The 26856-nt window shown below is 40.7% G+C and overlaps 1 protein-coding gene across 2 annotated transcripts; it reads left to right on the plus strand.

Moving 5' to 3' along the window:
- The first annotated feature begins 216 nt into the window (after positions 1-216).
- On the plus strand, positions 217-17138 carry ZNF518B (zinc finger protein 518B). 2 transcript variants are annotated; one of them, XM_012464836.2, is made up of 3 exons: positions 217-327; positions 2610-3005; positions 10496-17138. In XM_012464836.2, the coding sequence occupies exon 3, from the start codon at positions 10692-10694 to the stop codon at positions 13917-13919; it is 3228 nt and encodes a 1075-aa protein (XP_012320259.2). In that variant the 5' UTR covers positions 217-327; positions 2610-3005; positions 10496-10691; the 3' UTR covers positions 13920-17138. The 2 variants fall into 2 exon arrangements, with proteins under 2 accessions (XP_012320259.2, XP_012320260.2); XM_012464837.2 differs by having other exon boundaries at positions 253-327; positions 2610-2740.
- Positions 17139-26856: the final 9718 nt, after the last annotated feature.

Here is a 26856-nt window from a genome sequence, read left to right on the forward strand (position 1 = left end):
GCCTGCGGCATGGCTAAGTGTGAACCTTGCAGGCTGTCGTGCGAACGCGTTGGGTCAAGCTCTAAGCCTAGAGGTCAGGCTCGGCTGGGTCTGAGGCTCCGGGCTCTGGACAGCGTAGAAGCCCGGCGCGCTAGGGTGCAGCCTTCCTTAGAGACCTCAGGCGCCGGCCTCGCTGGAACCGCGCCGCTTCGCACTGCGCACGCGCAGGGCTGGCGCGGGCTCCGCCCCCCCGGGTAGGGACCTACAGCGGGCGCGGCGCCGGCGGTCTGCGGCCGGCGGTGTAGACGCCCCTTTGCCGGTATCTGGCACCTGGATCCGGCCTGTTGGGTAAGTAGCTGAGCGGGAGGGCGAGGGTCCCGGGTTCGTGTGCATGGGACGGAAGCACTGGCTGCAGCCGGGTAGTGGGGCCGCGCGGGGCTGGGGCCTGACGGCGCCGGGCCGGATCGAGCGCTCGCGGCTCCGCGTGCCCGCGTGAGGGCTGGCGTCGCGGCGAGCGGCACCGGGAAGGCCGAACGCGGGCTCCGGCTGGTGGGCGCAGGGCACCAGCCAGGATGGGGGCCCGGGCCGCATCTTGGCGCGCTTTGGAGCAGGGACGCGGGCCGGGCCTGGGATCGGGGTCAAGCCCGGCGCCCCGCGCTCGCCTTTGTGCGCCGCGACCCCGCGGACTTGGCGGGGGCGGAGGCGGGGGCGTCCCACAGGGCCTTTCGTGTGGCGACCCCGGAGCGGCCTGCGCTCCCCTCCCCCAGCGTTTTGAAAGATGCCTCCTCCGAGGGCTCCTACCGTCCGCGCCGAGCAGGAAGTGTCGTCAGGAGGCCATTTTTAAAGCCTCCTGCGGGCCTCGTAGCTGAGCGTTGACGGTTTTGGTTTTCTTCGGTTGGAAGAATCCCGGCCTTCCGTCCCGGCGGGCGGGACGCTCCCGGGAGATGACGATGCGCCCGCTGCACCCGGCCTCGCCCTCCGAGCGCACAGGCTCAGGCGCACTCGCCTTGGATGCTGCCTGCCATCGGGGAGCGTGCCGACAATAAACTCGAAAACCAGCCTGGCATTGTCTTTTCTTGGGAGGGACAGGAGTGGGCCCGTCTATCGAGGACCTGCGCATCTTTTGCGGGGGGTGAGGACATAGGTTGAACGAGAAGAGATGATGAAGGTTTGAATTGTTCCAAATGCTGATGTCATTGTTTGACCTTCCCATTCCGGCCTGCCCGTCTTATCTTGATGCCTTTGGGGTTTGGGGTTCTGTAAAGCCAGGAAATTGCAGGGTTCGAAAGAATGAAAGTTTCTTAACCAGAAAGGAAAAGCCAAAAGAGAATGGGAGAAAACACTTAAGTCTTTATATATCAGTTGGGTAGTTAACGTATACTGTTAAAATACCTCTGACTTTAAAAATTGGAATAATGAACGATTTATCGTAACATTTAAAAAAGTGAGAACTACTGAACATTATGTCCAGTTTAAAAGTAGAAATCTACGTAGCTAAACTCTAATATTGTGTTAGAATCCTTAAACTATCCTAAGTTTAGACTTGAAATTACCAAGTTAAGACAAACCTGGGTCTCCAGAAGCTTGCAGTACTCTGCTACAGTAGAGCAGAAAGACTGAGAATGGAGATGCAGCTCTCTCTCTTGAGTCACATAGGCAAAGTTTATGTCAGTACATAGTCAAGGGTTCAGAAAATACTGTTTAGAAACCAGTGTTATAGACTGTTGTCTCTTTGAGTAGAATACAAATAGTTCTTTTTTAAAATTGTGTGATACTGGTATCTTTAACCTAGGATATAATTTTTAAAAATTACTTTCATCTTGGATCAGATGAGCCTTGAAAACTAACACTTTTCTATGTAGACAGTTTCGTTATGCTGATAACATTCATTGCAAAAGCAATTTGAAAAGAGCATAGGATGGCCATTATTTATTGGGACTCCTCCCTGATGTATTATGCACAACCTAGGAGGATTTTAAAAAAGCAAAATGGCAATTAAATAATCCATTTCATCTCTAGAGGTTTATTTGCATTTAAGTAAGGGGATCTGGGCCAGTTTTTGTGCAAAAGGAAGAACAAAGAACATTTTTATTTTTGTCTCTGTGAAGGCTGACCTTTCATTTATTCACTCATTCTTTCAACGAATACGAACTTTATTGAGTGCCTTCCTTGGCCAAGCCCTGTGCTATTGATTATGATAAACAAGATCCTTACCAGGGAGGGTTTTCCCAATCTTGATTGTTCTCAAACTGCCTGCTGTCTACTGCATATTCTTTGTTATGCAAACCCAGCTAACTGCGATTTCCAAGATTCACCCTTGGAGTAAAAGCAGCTACAGAGCAGCCAGTCTAAACACTGTCTTCGAGGGGTGAGAGAGGGGAGGTATCAGAATCACCTAGGGAGAAATTAAAACTGTATGCCTGAGCCCCACCCCAAGAAGTGGGAATCTGATTTGCTAGGTTGTATGTTTGTCCTGGGAATCCTTTTTTTAAGCTCCATGGGTGACTTTGCCATACACCCCTGCTTGAGCAGCACTTCTGGGGCTCATTCCCCTTATCTTCAGTGCTCCCTGAGAAACCAAGGCTGTGCTGGTCCAGGACTTAAACCCAAGTGTTTGGCTTCTGTTGCAGGCCTCTTTGTGCAGCGCCTTGCTGGGGCCCAGGGTTCTGATGTAGAAGCCTACACCAGGGCCTGAAGTCGTGAAACTCGTGGCACTCCACGCCTGAGAAGAGAAGGCCTCAAAGAGAAGGAAGAGCCCATGGTACTTGCCACGTTTTTGACTTATATCTGCAACTCCAAGGCTCCAGGCAGGAATTCAGAACAGTGCTCAAGTGGCAGCAGATACTGACTATATAGCTTCATCTCACAGCTTCACCCAGCAAGGTAGCAAACAACAAGGAATGTAAGATTGGACACAGTTGCTGCTGTTCACCAAATCTGTGATCTTCAAAAAGCCATCTAGCTTCTTCAGACCTGTTACCAGAGAAAAAGCAGATAATTGAAGGCTGGCTTCAAGAAGTTTGGAGGTAACATAGGAAGCTGCTTATGCAGGCATTCTTTCACCTGACTTGGGCCAAGGTGCTCCAGGAATGACAAGCAGCCAGCCACTGGGAGGGCATTCTCATTATATTCCTGATAGAACATTCACTACTTCACTAATAATACCCATTTACTTCTCTTTATCTTCTGTTACACTCCTTAAAAGCAGCAGGCCACAGCAGGTGTGGGAATAAAACAGTCCTGGGCAGTGCTCATGACAAGCACTGTGCCAGAAACATACAAATTTCTAAGAATCTAGAAAGTAGATACCTCATTATACACCTCACGGAGAGCATCATTGGTGTTTCCAAGGTCACAGGGCTAGGGAAGGATGGAACCCTTGTCTGTTTGCTCCATTACAGCCCCGGGGTGGTGGCCTCACTACACCTCCAGGCACCCACAAGTATATAAAATATTGTACAGGGACGTTGATATTATTGTTGCTGTTCCAAAGTGCACCTGCACCTGTGATGTCAGGTGATCCGCAGCCTTGGTTGCATGGCTGCATATGAGAATTACCTGGGAAGCTTTTAAAAATCCCAATATCCCCACTGCCTCAATTACAGTAGAGTGTTTACAGGGGACATTATTTTTAAAACTCCCAAGTAAATTCTCATGTGCACTGGGGTGACCAGCTGTCCCAGGGATCTCCTTTAAAAAATAAGTTTAATATCCTGGGCACATGACAGGCCAATTGCCCTAATGCAGCCAAGGTTAAGAACTACTGGTTTAATGGTAGATATATTTTCTGTGTTTAAATGTCTTTTTTAACTCTGAATCCATTTTTTTCAACTCTGAATCCATTTTTTTCTGCAATTTAAGGCAAAAAAAAAAATGCAAAAATACATGTCTTATTTTTAGCACCTTTAGAAACCCAGTCATTTGATGTGCTTCATGACATAAAACATTGTATTTTCTTATAATACTACCTTGTTTTTAGCACATATATTTTTTAATGTTTACCAAGAGCATATTTGCTCGCTCTTTTTTTTTTTTTTGCGTATAAAACATAAATTTTAGAAATGAAGCACTCTAATACTGGCTATATTCTTCTTTGGAAAGATTTTTTTCTTCTTAAAATGCTAAGAAAAAGAAAGCCTTACTTCCTTTGTTTTCTGATGTAGGCTCAGTTGATGTGCGCAGCAGTGTCAAGTCAATCTCCAAAGAACTCCCTGTAGACAGGGTGGGGAGAAGACCCCCACTTCCTGCTGACTAATGAACTGTTGATACAGACCTTTGCCTCATAAGACTCATTTGTTAAGCTAACCAGTGTCTGCTTCTCTGGACATTACTGGACTCTTCTGAGAAGGGATCTTAAAAAAAATATTGACTGATTTCTTAACAAAACATCTACTCTTTGCCAAGCATAAAGTTACCATACACCCTTTTCTCATTTATCGTCACATCAGCTGTATAAATTAGAAATGTTCCCATTTTATGAGTGAGAACATTCAGGCCCAGATAGGTTAACAAGTTTGAAATCATACACTAGTAAAGCAAACACCTGGGTTTTGAACCTTGTTCTTGATGTCCCAAAGTCATTATTCTCTGCTTTGTTAAACTCAGCTGCTTTCACCTGGAAAGTGGAGGAATTGGGCTGTCTCCTGCAGCCTTCTTGCTCCATTCTGCTGCCCAAGCAGTACACTTGGTTTCAGATGGAAATCTAGGATCCCAAGGGTGGTACATTTATCAGCAGCATTTGGATATATTTTTCATCATCAAGATGGCAATCAATTTGCAATTCAGTCATCTCAGTGCAAGGTAGTTTGGCATAAAGATTATGGCACTTAATGGATTTTTTTCCTCTCTTAAGTCTGTTTACCCAGCAGTTTGCTTCTGATTCATATTAATGGTCTGAAAAAGCTCTTTCTGAGGCAGCAGTTTCTTCCTCAGTATTATCCTACTGGGGAAATTTTGGCAGTTGATGTCTAATGTTGAATTTTTTTTTCTTGATCAAGTTTTGTTTACTGGGCACTTTGGGGTAGAATTGTTTTAAAATTTTGGTTACTGGGAAAAGTTAGACAAGGCTTTGGTATGGTGAAACAGACAGAAGGAGTGTAGATATAATTTGTAAGTGGCCATGCCATTGGGCTAAGTGCTTTGCATCCATTATCTAGTTTGTGTCTCCTGATCATCCTTTAAGTTTGCTGATGTAAAGTGTAATTCCTTGCCTGGCAATGCACAGAGAAAAATCCTTTGCTGAAAGACCCTGCAAATGAGGGACAGGATCAGAGTTTGAACTGTACACTTCACGACTCCATTCCATGTGAGCTTCATGCATACAGCAGCTATACCCTGCCCCAGTGATGGGTATGGTAGAAGCCACATTCAAAGGAGAACTTTTGGGTCAGAATTGCTGAAAAGAGCTGCTTAAGTTTGCTTCTCCATCCAAAAAGGATGCGGTCAGCCAACTAACACTGAGCTTGCTGGGCATCTCATGAACAGAAATGTATGTGGTCCATGTAGCATGCATGCGATATAATTGGCCACCCACCTTTCCTTTTCACACAGCATTTATCACAGAAACACATTCATTTGCTACAGGGATATTTCCCACTTTGGCTGAGCTTTGAGAGAAATGGGTGAGGAAAAGGTAGTTTAGTAACTAGTTTATATATAACTCTAAGTTGTAGTGCATACTCTTGTAGTTGGAACATCTTTTCTATGGTGATTATAAATAGCTGTTAGCTCTTGGCACTAAAGCTAGGTGGGTGGTTGTGCCACAGAGGTAAATTATCTTTTAGGCTGAATAACCAAACACACAGGATTAAAATTATAAAGTGAGATTCAGGGCATGTTCTGAATAGAGGAGTTAATCAGGCAGCTAAGAAGCCTGTATTTTAGCCCCCTGACTATGTGATTGGTATATTTTTTATTAAAAAATGGAAACAGCGTATGTCAGTAATTTAATCCTCACAGTAACTCTGTGGGGTAGGTACTGTTACTGTCTTAAGTTTTACAGGTGTTAAAAAAAAAACCTGTCTTATTATACAAGACAGTTTGCATACCTACATTGTATATCTAGAAAGTGATAGAGCTGGGATTTTAAACCTTATAATCTGATTCCAGAATCTCTAGCTTTAAACACAATTTCTCTTCTGATTCTATTGAGCATTAGATGTTTCCAATATTTAGAAGTCCAAATGCTTCCTTTTTAATAGGAACTTACACAGTCTTTTATGTTTTTTTAATAGCCCTTAATGTCACTGATCTGGATTCTTCCAAACTCGATACCTTTTTTTTTCTTTTTTGGTCCCTGTAATAAGTCTTTTAAGAAAACAGGGCAAGTGAGCTCAAAATCAAAAGAAAACCCACCAACAGTGAATGCATTCAGGTCTATTTCCGGGTCTTTCCTTTGAAGAAAGACAAGACTGAGTCCAGAGAGCACATGTGTGACACACTGTGCCACTTGCCTTTGCTGCATAGCAGTCATCTTTGGCTCATGCTGTACATCATTCTACATTAGAAAACTCACTGTATATTGCTAAATAATTTTTTGAAAACAGGCAGATTAATAAATGGACATCTTATTTGTTGTGCCATAAAGTTAATCTTACTCTCTTCTGTGTTTTTGAGAGCTTTCCTAAGCTATCTGAATGTCCTAGGAGGTCAAATGCAGAGGCTTTTGTAACATATGTTGAGAGTTTGCAGGGTAGGCAAACACCGACCTTGATGTTAATAGTGATTTATTGAGTGCCTTTTTAGTGTCAGCATACTCATGCACAGCTTCGTCTCCAGTGTCTTTTGTACTGCTTGGTCATCCACCCATAGGGCCATAACTTGCCAGGAGGACTCAGCTTCACAGGTGTGTGTACTTGGGTGTGAACCATGGAGGACATTGTGTTGAAGGGACAGGGGCTAAGAGCCTTTTACACAGATATGCCGGCTGTCCCTCAGGAGTGTCCATGTGTAAATACCAACATCAAAGCCATCTTCATTCTGCCGCGCGGCTGCGTCTGTTTACCTTTGTTTTGGAGTATTACATCTGAGATGCATTTTCCCCTGTCAGTAGACACGCAGGTTACAAAGGCTGAAGAGAACTCCCATCTGTTCATTTTGAAGAAACCTCACATCTATTTCATTTGCACAATGGGACGTGTCAATGTAGTAACATTGTATTATTTTGAGCATAGTTTAGAAGCCAAGCAGATACTTTCAAACTGGTGACATAGTTCAGTCATGGCCCAGATGTCCTACCTTCCCCATCATGCTGCATTTGCTAATAATCATGGCTGCATGCTTCATATTGGCACTTCCTCCTATGGATTCTTAATTCAAAATAACTGCTGAGACAGTTTTGCAGAGGACCCTCCAGGAGGACTCTGCCTACCTCATGCACTCTGGCTGGCTTGGTGTATTCTCTAGGGACTTTTCTTGTCTGGAATGCTCTTCCTTCCTTGCTGATGGACGTGATCTTACTGTCTAATCTGTCTCAGATTTTCAAGTATTCAGTTTTAGAATAAATGACACACACACCCCCCTCAACTTTTTAGAAGGACTGAAACATTGAAAATGAGCCACTGGAATCCTGGTTTGGAGGATTGTTCAAATAGAGGAATCTTGTCACATGACTTAGTTGAGAATTTCTTAGGGCTAATATAGAGGGTGTTGTATTGAAATAGTTGGTAAGCAAATAGTGGCAGGCAGATTAAATTTATTACACACATACTAATATTATGAGGTTGGTAGATAAGAGCATAAACACACCTATCAACTTGTATGCAAATCTTTTGAACACACTGGAGAACTAAGGATGAGAGAAGAGATGTGCAGATTGGTAACTGGTTGATCAAGAGGAATTAAATTTATTTTTGTTGCTCCAGAGTCAAGGAAATTTACAGGAATGCTGATTTCTGTTTCATTTAAGGGTAAATTGTTGATAATGAGAACTATGTGAAAATAAAATTGGCTGCCTATAGTGGGAAGTAGTTTTTTGTTTATGGCAATATTAAACCATCAACTGCATGGTCAATTGGAGAAGATGTTTAAGGATTTAAATATTGCCAAAAGCTTCAACCAGTGATTTGGAATGCTGCCTTTTCATCAGGATTACTTAAGTTGCCTTTACATGCCACAAAAAAATCTCTTTTTCCTCCTTCTCTCCTGAGACTTAAATTCACTGGCTTCAAGATGAAGTCTGGGAATGTCCATTTTTGCTCTGATTCTGAGGCTTCTCTAGGTTAAGAACTGCTGGACCAGATCTCTGTTATAACCAGTCTTTAGCCTCTGCATTCCTTGGGCTTTTTTTTTGGGTTCTGGTTGCCGTTTTTCTCTTTTACCTGGATAACAATGCTGACATGACGGTGTTGACAATAGTAGCATTCTTAGATGAACAATTGTGTGATTTTAATGATCAGCAGCATCAGACTGTGCATAGAAGTCATGGACCTTTTTTTAATAGATCAGTAAGAGATGCAGGTGAGTTCTTGCTTGAGGTCACTTGATGAACAGCAGAAAACCTGGGAGTTACTTCTGTCTTCCTTCACTAAAGCCCCTACAAGTCTGAAAATTAAAGTGTGTGCCAGCTTCTAATAAAGACTCCTCTGAAAGTTCTGTTGTCTTTACCAGAAATGCAGTGGAATGTGAAAGTCCTTATCTTTGCCATGTATGAGTTTGCCAGTTTGAGGCATTCATGTGTCCTATCCAAAATCATAGTCCCCTTTACACAGGTATGTGTTTGAACATTGAGAGGTTAGATGTTCCCCCAACTCACCGCTGCAACCCTCCAGGCCTCCATCTGCTTAATGTCTTAAGTGTTGTATGCGTACTTACGATAGGGCAAGTCTGATTGAAGGCTTGATTTCATGTTGGAAATTGCTTTAGAAGAAGGTGGCTATCTGGTCGCAAAAGTAGAGTAGGAAAAGAAAACATTGCCAAAGAAAATACAGTTTGTCATTAGATATGATGTGGTGTTTTGGTGCTTTCCAAAGCGGCTGCTTTTGAAAGGCAGGTTTTACACCATATCTGAGTGTGTCACTGTGGTATCTCTTGAGCCCCTGTGGAGGGGCCTTTTCACTCCCCCACGTCAGTCTTTCAGACTGCCTTTATATATGGCTCTTGGCCTGTTAGCACTGTGCCAGAAGGAAGCTACCTGTGTTTCCACCCATCATTGTCATTGAACAAACACTGACTGAGTCCCTGTGGGTGCCTCTTGACACTTGGAGAAGGACTCAAAAATTTCACAACTCTTCCCTTATACTCTAGCATTCTAATCATCATGGCAGCTCTGGGAGAGATTGGATAATTGTTCCCAATTCTAGTTGCCACCTGAAAAATTGAGGTTCAGAAGATCTAAGTTACTTTCTTAAGTCGTGAAATACTTTTTGCAGATTGCAAGCTAGAATGGATTTTGTTAGGCTCCTGGTGCTGCATATTCTGGGGAAAAAAACGTGCCTTTAAAGATTGTATAAAAGAGTCACTCTGTATATTGGAGTGCTTACACTTCTTGTGCCCCAGGCCATTGGTGATTTCCTTTCTGCCCTACCCTTTCCCTAGCCATGTCCATGCAATACTGGGTTGTCTTTCCTGGACCATGTCCCCTGTTCCACATCCCCCTTGCTGTTCTTCAGGAACAGACGTTTGCCTTTTCTTTGCTTGAAATACCTGTTTCCTAGCAGCCACAGTGCTCACTCCCCATTGCCCCCAGGCCTCTGCTCAGACATGAACTTAGCATAAAGCCTTTCCTGACTGTCCTCATCTCCACACCCAGCCCTGCAACCTCATCACGGTGGCCTTCCCTGTCCTGTTGGTCTTGCTTTATGGTGTTTCTTTTCCCAGTTACCTTACCATCATTGGCAAATAATAATCTGTTTCCCCCTCTGCAGTGTGTGCATCACCAGGATAGGGACTGATTTGCTTTTATTCACTGCCTTACAGCACTTTAGAATAATCCTCAGCAGGTAATAGATTCTCAATAAGATGCTGAGGCAGGCTTCCTAACATTGTCAGTATTATGGGCTTTGTACCACTCATGAAAGCAAATTAAGCATGTGAGTTAGTGAGTTGATATCCATGCTGATAATAAGTTATAATATAGAAACAAATGGAACACCCAAGGCCAAAGCCCTAGCTCTACCATTTGATAGCTTACTTGTTCAAAAACTGAACTGACATTGTCCTGTATAACATTTTTGTGAAGCTGGTATGAAATTACACCTCTGAAAGATACGTTCACTGACACTTAAAAATGGCTTTCTCTGATCAAAGTTTTCCTGAATGGTTGCTATGATGTCCTTGCTCCTGGTATATCTATCTTCATTCATGATTTGGCTAAAGTGGTAATTTATAGGGGGCTGAGTTTGTTTTCAGTTTAGGCTTACTTGCCAACTCTGTTGTGTTACTGTTATAACACGTGTCTAAAATCATATGTTGAGATTTACCATAAAATGTCCAAGGCCATTAAAATATAGGATAAGTTTATTAATAGCTTAGCCAAACTCTTATATTAATCATGCTTTATAATTTTGTTTTCCTTTAGTGTTACCTGGAATATCAGAGAATTGAAAGCAGTCATATTTTGGGATCATGCACCTACTGTGGCAGTATATAAAAAAAGATAAGTATGCACCCAAGAAGTAGCTGCTCCTCTACCTATCACAAACTGTATAGAAGGATGTCTCCTAAGGATTTTATCATGTGAACGCTTTCTGAACTTTAGTCGGCTCTTTTTAGAAATGCAGATAAAGAAGATGAAGGATATCGGACAGCAACTTTACACTACACACGTGAACGGCGGACATAATTCCTTGACCATGTCACCCAAACAGCCTGATGCTAATGGAGCACCTCGAACAGATAGACAAGAAACACCGACCTTTTTGTATCAAGGCTCAGAGGCAGAGGGTGCCATGATGACCATTGCTACATGTGCAAAGTGCAAAAGTGTTCACAAGATCTCTCTTCAGGATTTGCAGAAGGGTACAGGGAAGGATGGTATGTATGTCTGCTTCCAGTGCAGCCTTGGTGCAGCTCCTCCCAGTTTTCATTTTGTGAGCAATAATCCCAATGCTACTCATGTTGGAAATAGAACTGATACCTTCTCAAGTTCTGTTAATAACAAATTTAAGGTAAGGAACTTTAAGCCAGGCAAATACTATTGTGATAAATGTCGATTTTCCACAAAGGACCCGCTGCAGTACAAAAAGCACACCCTTCAACATGAGGAGATTAAATTCATTTGTTCTCACTGCAGCTACATTTCATATACGAAAGGGGAGTTTCAGAGGCATTTGGTGAAACACACAGGCATATTTCCTTATCAGTGTGAGTATTGTGACTATGGTGCTATTAGAAATGATTATATTGTCAAACACACGAAGAGAGTGCATGAAAGGGCAGGTGCAAAACGGCCAGTCAAGGCTGTTGCCAAGCCGGAGCCAAAAAGAACCGGCACTTCAAAACAAAACCCAGAGCTTTTAAAAGCGTCCAGTCCACGGGCTGCAATTCAAAGTAAGTGGTCAGATCAACTATCATCAGGTTTCTCTCTCCATGCAAATAAAGACAAAATGCATAATATCATGTTGTTACCTGAACCAAAGGAATACCAAAAAGATGTAGTTTGTATTCCAAATAAAATGACCCTTTCTGAGCCAACTGAAGTCAACCTGTTTGAGAACAAAAACGTTGAAGTAGAAGTGTTATCCCCTGCGAAAGAACCTGTTCAGCCAGGTATGCCGTTGACAGTTGTTGCACCAGCAGAACTAGTTGTCCCTGCAAACTGTTTAGCCCAGTTGATAGACGTGAAGGTTGTCAATGGTACACAGCAGCTTGTTCTGAAACTGTTTCCGCTGGAAGAAAATAATTGCCTTGAAGCTGGGAGGGACAATGGAGGTAATTCTGAACATATGGCAAAAGAGAAGGGTTCAGATGAACAAGAAAAAATACTTTCTGCAGAAAAAACAAAGTCACTGACAATTGATGAGAATGTTGGAAAACTTGTAGGCATTGATAGTTTTCAATCTTCAGTTCAGAAACAACTTAAAAATATGAAATGGGTAAGGTCTTACGATTTTATTATGCCAGATTCTAGTGTGCACAACCATGGAAAATCCTTCATTCATTCTGAAACAATTGAGGATTTTCAGAAAAAAAATAATTTGTATCCACATAGAACTGCTTTTCCTTCCGTTGCCTTTAAAGGTCATTCTCTAGCATCTGTATTGAAAAACAGTGTTTTACGTAGTCTTGGCGCTGCATCAAACCCTTTTCCATATAAAGCTGTTTGTTTTGCTGAAAATGGAAGAAATTTACACAGTAACTCATTCCCTTTTGCTGCATCACCTGCAACCTTTTCCTTCTCTGGAGAAAATGGCTTATTGCCTATAAGTGAAAATCGCTTGGAATCTAGAAGAAAGATGAGTATTCCTGTAAAAATGATTTCCTCTAATAGGAAGCAGGAAGATAACCAGACAGAGGAACACAAGGCGGTTTCAAATGTAGGCCAGATTTCCTCTCAACATAAAAATGAGTATTTACATATTAACATAACTGGAGATGATAGACCTCAGCAGCCTGGGGATAAGCCTTTGGAATTAAAGAATTCTGAAAGGACTAACAACACTAATGATGGCCCAGTCATCTCATCAGTATTTTCTCTGAGCTCTGGATCTGAAAATGTCCCTGAGGGCATCAAGTGGAATAGCTCAACATCTAAAATAAAGTCAATTGAACTGTTGCGCAGAAAGATAGCTCAGTTAATTGAGTCTTGTGGCAAGCCTTCATCTTTGGCTTCAAATAGTGCACATCGTCGCTCTGTAGGGCAGGCGTCAAAGGTAACTTCAAAAGCTACCTCTGAAGGTATTCAAGAAATCAATGTGTCACTCACTGGCCCTGACCATCCCACAGGTACTCTTCAGAAACCTCCAAATGATGGTGGTGTTACTGGTAACAGACAACTTACTTATCAACAAATATATCCACAGTTTGCAGATGGTAGTGTTAGGAAAACGAAAAGGAGAGTGGCCAGGAAGGCTCATGTTGCCACACCAGTGTTAATCCCCAAAGGGGCTGTGCTGAGGGTTCTTAATTCCTCTGAGGATGCCCACATCATAGAGGCTACGTGTGAAGCACCTGTCAGCATACCTTGCAGTGAAACACAGTTAAAACCAGCTCCATTTTGCCCTGTGAAACAGGCAGACTCAGACTTACAGCCTTTAAGAAGTGAAAGGGGGCCAATAGATATGTCCCAGAATCTTGAGACACCTCCGAGGCCTAAACTGAGAAAAGAGAGTGCTGTCTGTAGCACCATCCCTAAAAAAACTGGCACCCTGCATGGACAGCAAGGAAGCAGTGAATTAAATAAGCAAGGGAGACTGCTTTCCAGAAATCTTTCTATAAGTAGAAATAAAACCAAACAAGTACACTTAGCCAAGAAGAAGAACAAAATTCAGGCTGAACCCAGCCGCTCTCTAAAGGATCCTTCAATTTTTCAGGTTGCAAGACAACTTCGGCTGATAGCAGCTAAGCCAGATCAGTTGATTAAGTGTCCCCGTCGGAACCAGCCAGTCATTGTGTTAAACCACCCTGATGTGGACTCACCAGAAGTGACCAATGTGATGAAGGTAATAAATAAATACAAAGGCAATGTCCTCAAAGTTGTTTTATCAGAGAGGACTAGGTGTCAGCTAGGCATCAGACGGCATCATGTACGCCTGACCTACCAGAATGCAGAAGAAGCCAGTCACGTTAAAAGGCAAATGATGTTGAAAATGAAACTCAAAAAAGTTCACAAAAACAACTACCAGGTAGTGGATTCCTTGCCTGATGACTCCTCACAGTGTGTGTTTAAGTGCTGGTTTTGTGGGCGGCTGTATGAAGACCAGGAAGAGTGGATGAGTCACGGCCAACGGCATTTGATAGAAGCAACTAGAGACTGGGATGTGCTTTCCTCCAAGGGCAAATAAGTGAACAGTTACTCTTTGAAGCAAGTTATCTTTTAGTTTATTCTGGTTTGGAGTCCCTCCACCCAGAATAAGTAGAAGAAGAAATATAGACTGTAGAAATGAGAGGACTGCTAATTCTTCATTCAGAACTATAGGTATATTGGGAGCCAGGGGTCTGAACATGAAGTATGTGATTGGACCCCAGAATGTATTTGAGGTCCCTGAAATTGTACACACAAATTGATACATACACATTTTTCTGGAGAGAGACTGTGAAACTTTGAACAGATTTTCAGTGGGATTTGAGAGTTTTCTTTGTTTAGCACCCCCTTTTCTAAGTACATACAGATCTTTCATAACCCATTCAGAGGGGCAGACTGAAAATGTTTTACACATGCTTTTCATATAAATGCTACTGAAGAATTAAACCTATGTTTTGGTGTGCACATCCATTTTCTTTTTGCATTAACTTGCATTCTGAGTATTTGGTGCACAATGGGAATTACGTTTTCTACTTTACTATCTTAAATTTGGTTGTAGAGAAATGTCCATTCTTTTACTCCCTTCCTGGTTTTGTAATACTCCCAAGTGTTCCATATAGCACAAAGAGTTTTGCTTTTATTGGCCATTTTAAAGAATGTTTTCAATTGTTTGCCTGAATTTACTCCTTTCACAGCAAGTGTAAGAAGAAAAATAACATTTTCAAATATTTAGCTTTCACTTTCTTTAAAATACATTGATTTATGACAATTGGGAAGGGAATGTATCTTTTTGCGAAGAAAAAAATTACAGAAGGAAAATAGTTAGAACTGTTTTCTCTTAGCCCTTACCACTCCCAGAAACATAACTTAAGTGACCAATTTAAAATGCAAGGAAACAGGCTTACACATAGATAAAACTTGCAAACGAGGCTTATAAAGTTATGAAAGGGGTTTCATATGCCTTTTAGTTTTCATTTAGTATTCATGCAGAGACTTTGGGTGGATGCTGTCTATTCTCTCTTCTTGAACCCTTTTGGGTCATGGACAATAGCCTCCCTTTGCCATTTCTTAACAGGCCTCCTGTGGCCTAGCACAACTTCCTTGCCCACTTCTGTTTCTTCTGTGCCTTTGAGTAAGGTTTTCCGTCATGAAATTACTAGAAAATGGCAGGAGTCAACAAAATAAAGACCTACCACTATTTTTGCTGAAGTTATAGGAACATGATCTCTGATTTTCATTGATAGTAACCCTAACCCTCTGTTTCTAATTTGTCTTAACCCCATTCATGCTTACCCTGCCGCTCAGCTTTCTCGGGGAAGCAACTCGGGGAACAGTCCTTCCATTCCCCATTCTACCAGCAGATGTCAGGACTGTAGCTTATCGACACAACACATTTGTGTTGGGCCCGCCCCCTGCACAAGCACAGCTTGGGCAGATAGATGGCTTGGCAAATGCTCAAGACTGGATTCTAGTCTTCACTTGACTGTGCAGCTAGGCACTGACCTTCAGGTAGAGAACAGATGGCACAGCCACAAGGCAGCCCCAAATTGCATTTTCCTCCCTCCAGGAGCTATTCCTGCCTTAGGCGATTTATGGGGTGCAGTGAATGAAACGGGGATTACATCTGAAAAAGACACCAGTGATTTCTATCTTATTGGGTAGTCAATTGGAGACTTTCTGATTTTTTTTTCATATGGGAAAGCCTTAGATTCCTGTAGACGGGATTGCAACCCTTTGTAGTTTGTTCTCATTACAGATAAACATTTCTTTTGTATAATTCAATACATGATCAAGTTAGTTAATTTTTATTGAAATTTAAAACTTGCATTTTTATATATGTGTATATATGTGTGTGTACACATAAAATATTTTTTACCATATGAAAATTGCAGTACCTAATTTTCTGATTTCCTATTTTATAATGATACAAGGGCTGGAAAAATGTAGAATGTTTTTATATTCTAGAAGTTTATTTTGAAAGTACATTTTTATAAGGGTCTTATCTCACTTAGAAAATGAAAGCACAGGAATGATGGGGTCTGGTTTGTATGAACAAGTGAGTAGAAACCCCTGTGGATCATTTTATTACTGCATTTAGTTCTTGTGCATTTTTATTTGGTGATTTTGGGGAAATAGATTTTTGGTACCATTTTACTACGTAAAGGAGAGCATTCAAAGTTTTATCCATGTTTCATACTTGAACTCCTATGGCATGAAAAAATGCTCCTGGGATGGGGAAAGGAGTGAAGAAGAAAAGGCTGTGTTTTTTTTTTTTTTCTTTTTTTTTTCCTACTTTTTTTCTCTCCTGTTCCTCACCACATAGTGCTTTTTACTGAAAAGCTAAACTGAGAATTGGCCTTGAATCAGGTCAGAGTGTTAACTGTCAACATGAAGTATTTGCAGTTTGCCGCATCAACTGTTTTTCAAACATTATCTAAAAACACAACTTGCATACTTTGATGGAGCTTAATTGCGTGAGTAGAGTATGTAGAAAAGCTTTTCAGGATTTTCAGAACTAGCATACCTTTTAAGGAGTGAAAGGGTTTCTGGAAGTCAAAAATGGGAAAGCAAAAAGTAGCTGTCCTCCCTATATAAAGAGGAAAATATTTAGAAAATAGCTTAACCTGTAGGGTACATGTCATGAAATAAACACATTTCTAACAAAACGAGGGAGTAGGGGCACACCTGTGTTGGGTATTTGTGTGTTCTTACCTTAATTTTGAAGGACCTCCAGTCACTACATTTTGTTAATACTACCAATAAAATCATTTTAAATTTATTTTTTAAAGTAGGTTTTCTTTGGGGGACCAGAGATTTTGTTATATTTATGATATTGACAAATAGAGTAAAAGTTTAAAAAAAAAACCTGACTCAAAGTATACTTTAATAGACTATTCAAAATTTTATCCCCAGTCCAGAACATCTCATAAGCCTTCATTAAGGGCCAAGTGCTGTCTGTTGAACTAGACTGAACACAACACATTGTCTCAAAAGTTCCAGCTTTCTTTAGGACATGTTATATAATCCATCCCAGAAATTGAAGATGTGATGCTGCACGGCCTTTGGAATACGTTTTAAGTCTGTAAATGCCTATATGAGCAGAAATGAAACATTGTGTAACATGTTTTAAGCATTATTGTAATTCCTGTGTTAACAAGTTTGTGTGTCTGCTGCTCTGGTTTTGAAACATGTCTGTATATAGATATAGGAGTTGGCATAAATTTTGTTAAATAAAAATTTTCTTTGCCCTTTCATTTCAGATGTTACGCAGATGACTGTTTATTACATAGCCTATTTGTATTAGACATTTCTGAATCAGAGGCATCATTCTACACAACAGGTGTTCTGAATTCTACTGGGGTATGTCTAGAATTAGATGCACCGATGGGATGGTTAACCTTGCACACTGTAATATGAGGAGGCCAGGTTATGTTTCTGGTTTGGACAGCAGTGGCAATTTTTCTGGGATGGTTAGTGGCCTCAGCAGAGAATGTATCTGGGCCTTTCACCTGCCTTCCATGTCTCAGATGGAAGAGTTCCCAAGCAGTGATGAGCCCCTGGACCACTCACCAAGTGAGTGTACTTGCACTGTTGATGTCATCTCTCCAATGATCTCTTGCACCTGAGTCCACATGTTTGGGATGCAAGAGTATGAGGATATTTAAAGAGGCACTTAATTTCCTCATCTCATTCCCAGGGCCCAAGGAGTCATAAAGGGAAAGGAAGAGAATTGGACTTAGGACACATACTGGCAGATCTGAGGAAAATGGAGATGAGTTGCTTAAGTTCAGCGTTTTGACCTATTGATTTCTGAGTTAAAATGAGTCGTCATCTTTGAATCCCATACTATCATTTAATACCTTTGACAGTAGTTATTTTGGGGAGAGCGGAGGTTAAATAAGGGAGCAGGAAACTGAAGAGGATCTGTATTATGCATGGAGTACCAGGGATAGCTGTAGTGTGGTGAGTCAAATAGGGAACATGGGTGGAAATTGACTTCAAGGGTGTAAAGCTAGGAAGTGGCCATCACTAATGCACACTGTGTTACAGAAAACGTTAAGACTAAAGCTCAAGAAAATAACACCGGATTCACCAGGTTTACATGATGCCCTTTGATTTCAAATGTTATGAGACTTCATTTATCACATTACTTCATTTAGAAAATAGCTTAACTTGTAGGTACATGTCATGAAATAAATACATTTTTAACAAAACTGGAGGGAGTAGGGGGCAGAGCTGTGTTGAGTATGTGTTCTTTGATTTTGAAGGACCTCCAATTACTACATTTTGTTAATAAATGACAGGATAAATTAAGCAACGTTTAGGATAGTGTTTTGGCAGGAGCGGTGTTAGTGCCCCTGGTATCTGCAAAGCCCTTTACTCTGCAGTATGTAGAGTCATTTGCTGCCACAGCTACACTCAGTATGAGTTGCTTTTTAAGGTTTCCACATCCATCAAATGTGAGCCAATTTGCAGCCACATTTTAAGAGTAAAACGAACAGATAAATATTTAATTTGGCACAATACATCTAGAATATTATTTAAATATCTTCAATCAGCAAAATATTTACCATGACATTACACACTTTAAAAAAAATGAGGTTCAGCAATCTGGTATGTATTTTACATATACAGCATGTTTCAATTTTAAGGCTAAATTTTCAGTTATAATCAGAAGTAACCCTACCAAAACACAAGTTTTTAATGGAAAGATATTTTACGCTACTTCAATTTTTAAAATTAAAAATATAGTTCCTCAGTCACCTTAGCCACATTCCAAGCTTTCACATGCCTAGTGGCTGCTCTACTGAACAGCGCAGAAGGGGCGATATGCTGTATTGTGAATATTTGTGTGCTTCTCTGAGCTCCTTGATGGGAAGCATTGGATTTTATTTTCCATGTATCTGAAACTAGGATAAGCTAGGCTAGACTTCACTCACCCACATTTAGGGAATGCCAATTCTGTGCCAGGTTTTGTATTAATGCCTGGCAGTTCTATTTCTAGGTCTATACCCTAGAGAGACTGTTCACCTGGGACTTTTTGAGGTTAGCACTCATTTATTTGGCAATTCTAGTTGTTCAACCAAAGAAATATTTATCATTCACACTACATGTCCACCATGAGTCAATAAGGGTCTGTTAGAGACCTAGGCTGGAGGGCCCTATCTTGTAGATGCCCCCTTGGGATTACTTGAGTGTCTCCGTCACTGAGACAGGAAAGGAGTAAGAGGAGAGGATCTTGCACCGGTAAGAAACACCACACGGCACTCCACTCAAAACTGGCTGTCCAGAACTGGCCACATAACCTGCCATGGTTATTCAGCACCATCTGTGTACATAGGAAAAACAAGAGAACCAGTGTATTGATAAACACCAATGATATCTAACACACTGGGTCATACGGTGCATGCTGGAGGAGTATAAAGGTCAACTGTGTATGTAAAAAGCAACTTGCCACTCTGATAGTTGTGAAATGGTAACATCCTGATAAGAGCTGAAGATCTGCAGAAATGAGAATTTCAACATAATATTTGGCAATACTAAACTTGAAACAATGTATTGTTTTCATTTTCCTGATTATTAAGCTAGTACCCCTTTGCAAATATTTATTGGACATTTAAATTTTCTACGAATAGCTTGTTTATTGAACATTTGAATTTTCTCTGTATAATCTATATTATTTCTGTACTATTGAGCTATTCATTTTAAACTTTTAGAAGAAAATGTGGGCACTCTTAAAAATTCATAAAAAAATGTTTAGGATTGGTCTTCTTGTACTTTTTTTAAAAAAGAAATCTTTCTCTACCCTGAGTTTAAAAAAATAGTCTTTCATGTTAAATTTAATATTAAAAATAATAATAAACTTTCACACAACAGTGGACTCCATATTGTTATACAAGTGGTCAGTTATGGGCTTTGTATAAATCTTTTTCAAAAGGATCTAGGTCCAGATTTTTTTTATATGAAAAAATATCAAAGTCTTTTTAAGTCCACACTGTCACAAAAGTTAATTCCACGTGGATTGTTTACTCACTAGTCTTAAAACCCATTGTTAAAGAGTCCAAGCTTTTCCTCCTGTATGTCACACTACATCTGTATATCCAGGTTTCATATTTGTGTGGATCTGTGTCGGGGTCTCTGTGCTGTGGCATTATGCTGTTTGCTGTGACTAATCTTCAAAATTATTTCTAATATTATAGTTTACTGGTATATAAAAAGTGGAAATACTTTCCATAGTGGATATTACAAAGATACAGTAATAGTCTTGGCTATCCTTGATTCTTTGCTCTTCCATATGCATTTTTAAAAATTTTTATTTTTTTTTCAAGACGGAGTTTCACTCTGTCACCCAGGTTGGAGTGCAGTGGTGTAATCTCAGCTCACTGCAACCTCTGCTTCCCTGGTTCAAGTGATTCTCCTGCGTTAGCCTCCCGAGTAGCTGGGATTGCAGGTGCTAGCCACCATGCCTGGCTAATTTTTGTATTTTCAGTGGCGATGGGGTTTCACTATATTGGCTGGGCTGGTCTCTAACTCCTGACCTCAAGTGATCCACCCCTGTCGGCCTCCCAAAGTCCTGGAATTACAGGCATGAGTTACCACACCCGGCCCATATGCATTTTAAAATGCTTGTCAAACCCTGCTGAGATTTTTATTGGAATACCATTGAAATTTTAGTTGCATTTGAGGAAAATTGTCATCAGTGGGAACATGCTATCACCATTTAGTCTGGTAAATATAATAAAGTTACACCAGACCAATAACATTTCACAATTTACTTCCTATATTTTGGGGAAAAGATCTCATTTGCAATAAAAATTAAAACCACAGATTGCAAAATCAATTTTAGTTGATTCCATCGAGAAAGTTTTGTAATTTGCAAATAAGAGAGGTGAGCAACATTTCCAAGTGTAAATTCAATATAAAAAAAATCAATTGGGTTTCTATGCATGAGAAATGGAAATAGCTCTAGTAGGAATGTTTCCATCACTTCTTCTCTTGAACACTTTAAGCCCTAACCAATGTAATATGACATTAAAAATAAAAATGGATATCTTTGTATTTTCTAGGTAGACAAAAGATTAGGGCTTAAAAGAAATCAATATTGCAAGAGGCAACAGGGTCCTTAGATTTTTGCCATTTCATTTAAGCGTAATTTTTGTCATAGGTTTTTGGAAGATGCTCAGTTTAAGGCATTTTTCTTTATTCCCAAATGGCTTTCAAATAAAATTTTAACATTACGTTTATGTGTCTTTTGTCTCTTTTTAATGAGTTCCTTTTGTTTCTTTTAAACATATTGAATAGACTTTTCTCATTTCTCCTTATATTTCTGGAATGAACCCCACTTTGTCATGATCTGTATGTATAGATGGCACTGCTAACTTCGTGGATCTAATAGAAATCTTTATGTGATATTGCTCTGTAATTTCCTCTTTCAGTACTATCCTTACAGTGTTTCATTATCAAGATTATAAGTGAGTTGGGTCACTTTCTGTATTTCTCTATTGGATGTAAAGTGTTTCAGAGACTAGAAATTAATTGGTCCTTGAAGTGGTAAGTCATCTCACCAATAGAAACATCTTGGGTAGGTGTTTTTAACAGAGAAGGAGAAACATGAATGGGCTCAGGAAGGAGGGTTTCGAAAGTCTCAAATTCTGATTTGATTACCATACTGATTATTTTTGTTCAGGTTTTCTCTTCTTAATTTTTCTACTCTATTCAGTTCACTATCAATAGAAACATAAATAACAGTTCTTTTGGCATATAAATGCAAGTCAGATGATGCACCTTTTATTATTGTGTGGGACACACAGATCTACATGCCATTACCTTAGCCTCCTGCTCCAGCAACAAAATACTATAGATTGGGTAGCTCATACAATAGAAATTTATTTCTCGCAGCTCTGAAGACTGGAAATTCTAAAATCAAGGTGTAGGCAGATTTAGTGTCCAGTGAGGGCTCAATTCCTGGTTCATAGAAGGCACATTTTCCCTGAGTCCTCACATGATAGAAGGAATGAATGAACTCTCTAAAGTCTCTTTATAAGGGTACTAATCCCATTCATTCGGGCTTTACCCTCATGACTTAATCACTGCCGAGAGGCATCCCCAGTTAATACCACATTGGAGATTAGGTTTCAACATATAAATTTTGAAAGGACACAAACATTCAGACCACAGCAGCCATTGTGTATATAACCTACATCCTCCATCTGTTATATGAGTAAATATAGGTTGTAAAGTGAAATGTTTGGTAGGTATGTGTTAACACTGTTTCAAAAATACTGTTTTACTCAGTTCATGAATGCAACTCATGAAATCTCTAAAAGCATAGTTGTCATCACCCTAACTGTGCTTAGAAACATGCCCTTATGTAAAAAATACAGCTAGAAAGCAAATGGTGCTTGTTGTAGAATGCACCCTGGCCAAGTTGTAAAGAACTGTGTCTGCTGCTGCTATTGCTAAACCTTACAAGTTTTCAAATATTCCTCAGAGCATTGGCTATTCATTGTTCACAGAGGCAGCGCCTGAAATTATCCGGGATTGGCTCACTGGCCATTGGCAATACTGGAGCATGTCTAATCCAGATTGTACCTTGGGATATGCTCACATTTAGGGGATGTCGATTTCCAGAAAAACACCTATTATGCAAAGAGCTGCCTGATGTCAACACTAAGCCCATATTAGTCTGAACAATATAACAAGACTAAAATTTGAAGTGCTTTAAATACAGCAAAGGTTTATGCATACCCATGTGAAGTCTGCTACAGGTTGGACAGCACTCTGCCAACCTCACCTTGGGGGCCACATGCTTCACATGGCAGAACATAAAACAGAGAAGAGAGAGCAGGAGAAAGGAACACTGGCTCTTTAATGCCTTAGCCAGGAGGTGACACGTGACATGTCCCCAACATTCCATTAGCTGGAGTTAGTTCAACAGTTTCAACCATCTGCAAGAGAAATCAGGAAATGTAGGGGAGCATGTGGAATATTTGCTAAATAACTTGCCACATTAACTGTCTGACTTTGCCCAAGTAACTCAGCCTTCCTGTGCCCCAATACATGTAGTATTGGCTCTAATTTTATAGCCAAAACTAGCATATTTTATATCTTGAAGGATTATTACGAGAATTCACACACTCAACATGGTATCTCAGATAGTGTTGGTTCAATAAGCACTAACTGACATCTTTTCTGGAGCAAGCACAGACCATCTTGACATAACAGTGAGTATGCTAGCAAGATCCTTGTCCTCATGTTGCCTAGAATTTGCTACTCAAAATGGGGTCCTTGGTCTGATAGCATCAGCGTTACCTGAATCTTGGAAGAATTATAGAATTTCTGGCCCCATCCCAACCGACTGGATCAGAATCTGCAGATGCCTGGATGGCCTGCATGCAGATGAGAGTGTGAGAAACACTGACTAGAACACTGCTCCTTCATTTCCCCCTTCATCTGGTGAACTGTTTTCTTTCCCAAGAACACCTGCCCTGATGACCTCACCAACTCCACCCCCATCCACAGTTAGGGATTAGATGTTGCCATGACATTGCTATTGCTCTTAGAAAATGAAAGGAAATATAAATGCTTATGGTCCAGTGGGGAAGACAGCATCTTTACGTTATTAGAGGAAGCAGTGCCATAGGCAGTAATTAATGGTAATGTGAACCAGAGGCATAACAGGGAAGGCGTAAGCAGGGAGGAAGAAGTTGGGGACTGAAAGACAGTGTCCTTGCACTGTGCACACAGGACAAAACCGCAAAATCCAGGGTTGAAGGGAAGTGAACAAGATTCTGTTGCTGTCCAGTTCAGTTAAGAACTTGTTCAGCACTAGTCTCTCCAAAGTAGAATACCTGCTTGCTATGGCTTTTTGTTCCTAGTTTACTGTATTGCTGGGACTGAGAGCAAGGCTTCCCAGGGCCTTGTGCATAATAAGCCTGTGATTTCAAGTCTCAGTGGAGTTTGAGAGGCACCCGCTTATTGTGCATGCAAATTACTGAGAATCCCATTAAAAAGCAAATTCTGAGTCAGTGTGTCTGAAGATGTCGATGCTGCTGTTCCAGGGACCACACTTGCAAATCTTAAAGTTCTTTATTAAAACAGAATAAGCAACAGCTTTCGGGGAAAGTAGCTTACAGCCTTGCTATTCAAACATTTTTACATATTTCTATAAGCTGACACAAAAAGCAATCATATCCTTAACTTGGCGATTTACCCTTTTGAGCCTAATATACTAAAAAATAAATTTCTTAATTTTCCCTTAAACACTAGAGAGCAAATAGTGCATCTGATTACAGGGTTGCCCATCAGCATCTCAGCAACTCAGATAAGGCTGATCCTAAGACAGCTATACCTCACCCCTCTACAGCCCTCCTCTCCAATGCCATCTTTGAGGATTTGGCCCTTAAAGCTCTTAATTAGGTAATTTGAACCATGGACATCTACAACCTAAGAATTCTGAATAGTACTTTGTAATGACCTCCTATAACTAGCCATTGTGTGGGTGGGCCCTTGGAGATCTCTAAGCTGGTCCCCTGGTTTAAAAATCACTTGGGATACTGGGCAGGTGCTTCAGGGCTACGCAGGTGGCACTGGAGTCTCCATCCCCCACCCACATTCCAGACAGAACAGCTTCAATTTTACCTATTACTTTGGCTCTTGTTTTTAATTTGTCTGCAAATGTTTTGAGTAAAAGAAGCAATTTGACCTTTTGGTGTATTCCTAATTTATCCTATCATCTTACCCCAGTTAGAATGACTATTATCAAAAAGGCAAAACATAGCAGATGTTGGCAAGGATGCAGACAAAAGGGACTTTATACACTGTTGTTGGGGGGAATGTAAATTCATACATTCATTATGGGAAACGTTAGAGATTTTTCAAGAAACTGAAAATAGAACTACCATACAATCTAGCAATCTCATTACCAAGTATTTATCCAAAGGAAAGGAAATTATATAGGAAAGGGATACCTGCAACTCTAAGTTTATTGCAGCACTGTTCACAATAGGAAAGTTAAGAAATCAACCTAAACTTCCATGAATGGATGAGTGAAGAAAATGTGGTGTATATGTATATAATGAACAGTATTCAGCCATAAAAAGAATGAAATCCTGACATTTGCAGCAACATAAATGGAACTGCAGGTCATTATGATAAGTGAAATAATCCAAACAAAGAAAAATACCACATGTTCTCACTCATATGTGGGAGCTAAAACAGCTAATTTCATAGAGGTAGAGAGATCAGTGATGGTCACCAGAGGCTGGAAGGTTGTGTGTGTGAAACAGGTGGGTGGGGATGGGGAATAAAGAGAGATTTGGTTAATTGGTACAAACAGATGGAAGGGATACATTCTAATGTTTGATAGTAGAGTAGGGTGACTTTGGTTAGTGACATGTTGTACATTTTAAAATACATAGAAAGGGTCAGGTGTGGTGGCTCATGTCTGTAATCCCAAAACTTCGGGAGGCCAAGACGGGCAGATTACCTGAGGTCAGGAGTTTGAGACCAACCTGACCAACATGGTGAAACCCCACCACTACTAAAAAGACAAAATTAGCCAGGTGTGGTGGTGCATGTCTCTAATCCCAGCTACTTGGGAGGCTGAGGCAGGAGAATTGCTTGAACCCAGCAGGCAGAGGTTGCAGTGAGCTGAGATCACACCACATCACTCCAGCCTGGGCAACAAGAGCAAAACTCCATCTCAAAAATATACATATATATATATGTATGTATGTGTGTGTGTGTGTGTGTGTGTGTGTGTGTGTGTGTATGCATGTGTATATATATGTGAGAGGACTTGAAATGGTCCCAACATATAGAACTGGTAAACACTCAAGGTGATAGATACCCTAACTACTCTCACTTGCTCATTACACATTGTATGCATGTAACAAAACATCACATGTACCCTATAAATATGTACAAATGTTATGTATCAAAAAAACTTTAAAAAATTAAAAAAAATACTGGATGAGTCAATTCATTTCGTCTAGCTTCAATATTATACAAATCCCCATCTTTTAAAGGATTATGTATTATATTTAGCAGGAAAAAGTGTTCTTCTTTCCAGTCGATATTTATTTTGGTAAAAATTTCACTAGGAAAGCCATAGAAAAGTATAATTTAGAACTCAGGCTTCTCAAATAAAATGAGAGAAGATCATTATTATCAGTTGTATTTGCTAGTAATTTACACAAATGCTTTCTAAAACTGGATGTTATCCATATATTCAATGACAGTAAGAACTAAGACTTGTAAAAAAGCTAAAAATAGCAATAATAAATATTTAAATGAAGCATTTTTAAAAGCAAAATAAATTTTTAACCTGTAGAATGTAGGGGCAAGACTAGACCATAAAAATAATGGTGTTTGTTATTACTATCATTATTGCTACAGCCAAGTAGAGCTGGAAGGAACCCTATTTCAGTCCATCTAAACCAGGTTCTCAAGTGGGCTTTCTTCTGTTTTTGGCCCCAGATTGGCAGACAAAATCCCATTTGCTGGCACAGCTGGAGAACCACAAGCCGTACGGCCTGAGCACACACAGGACAGGCCCTGTCTGCAGGTAGGCAGGCAGGCTGGCACCAATAGAAGAGAGCTTAGAAGCAGCTGACCTTTCCATGCTCACTTCCTTCTCCCAGAGGCAGTAATTGCATGTCATTCCATTTCCAGTGGAGAAGAATGAGTGGGGATGGGCACAGCTACGGTATTCCTGGGTGTTATTCTAGTGGAAGACCCATCATAGCAACCACTGCAGTTGGTGGTTACCAATGCACTCATGCAATGAGTTGCCACTCATGGCAACCATTGTGGTTCTCATGGCAACCACTAAGGTTCTCCACAATGCTGGATATGTTCTGCTTGTCCCATCACCACCTTGCTTATGTCCAGAGGGGCTGAACTCTATGGACTGAAATACTTGGGCCCTCTTAATCTCTGGCTTCTCTTCGGGTTTGAAGATCAGAAGGTGGCAG

The sequence above is a fragment of the Aotus nancymaae genome, unplaced genomic scaffold (genome assembly GCF_030222135.1).
Source record: "Aotus nancymaae isolate 86718 unplaced genomic scaffold, 86718_ANA_hifiasm-v0.15.2.pri h1tg000006l, whole genome shotgun sequence".
Classification (NCBI taxonomy): domain Eukaryota; kingdom Metazoa; phylum Chordata; class Mammalia; order Primates; family Aotidae; genus Aotus; species Aotus nancymaae.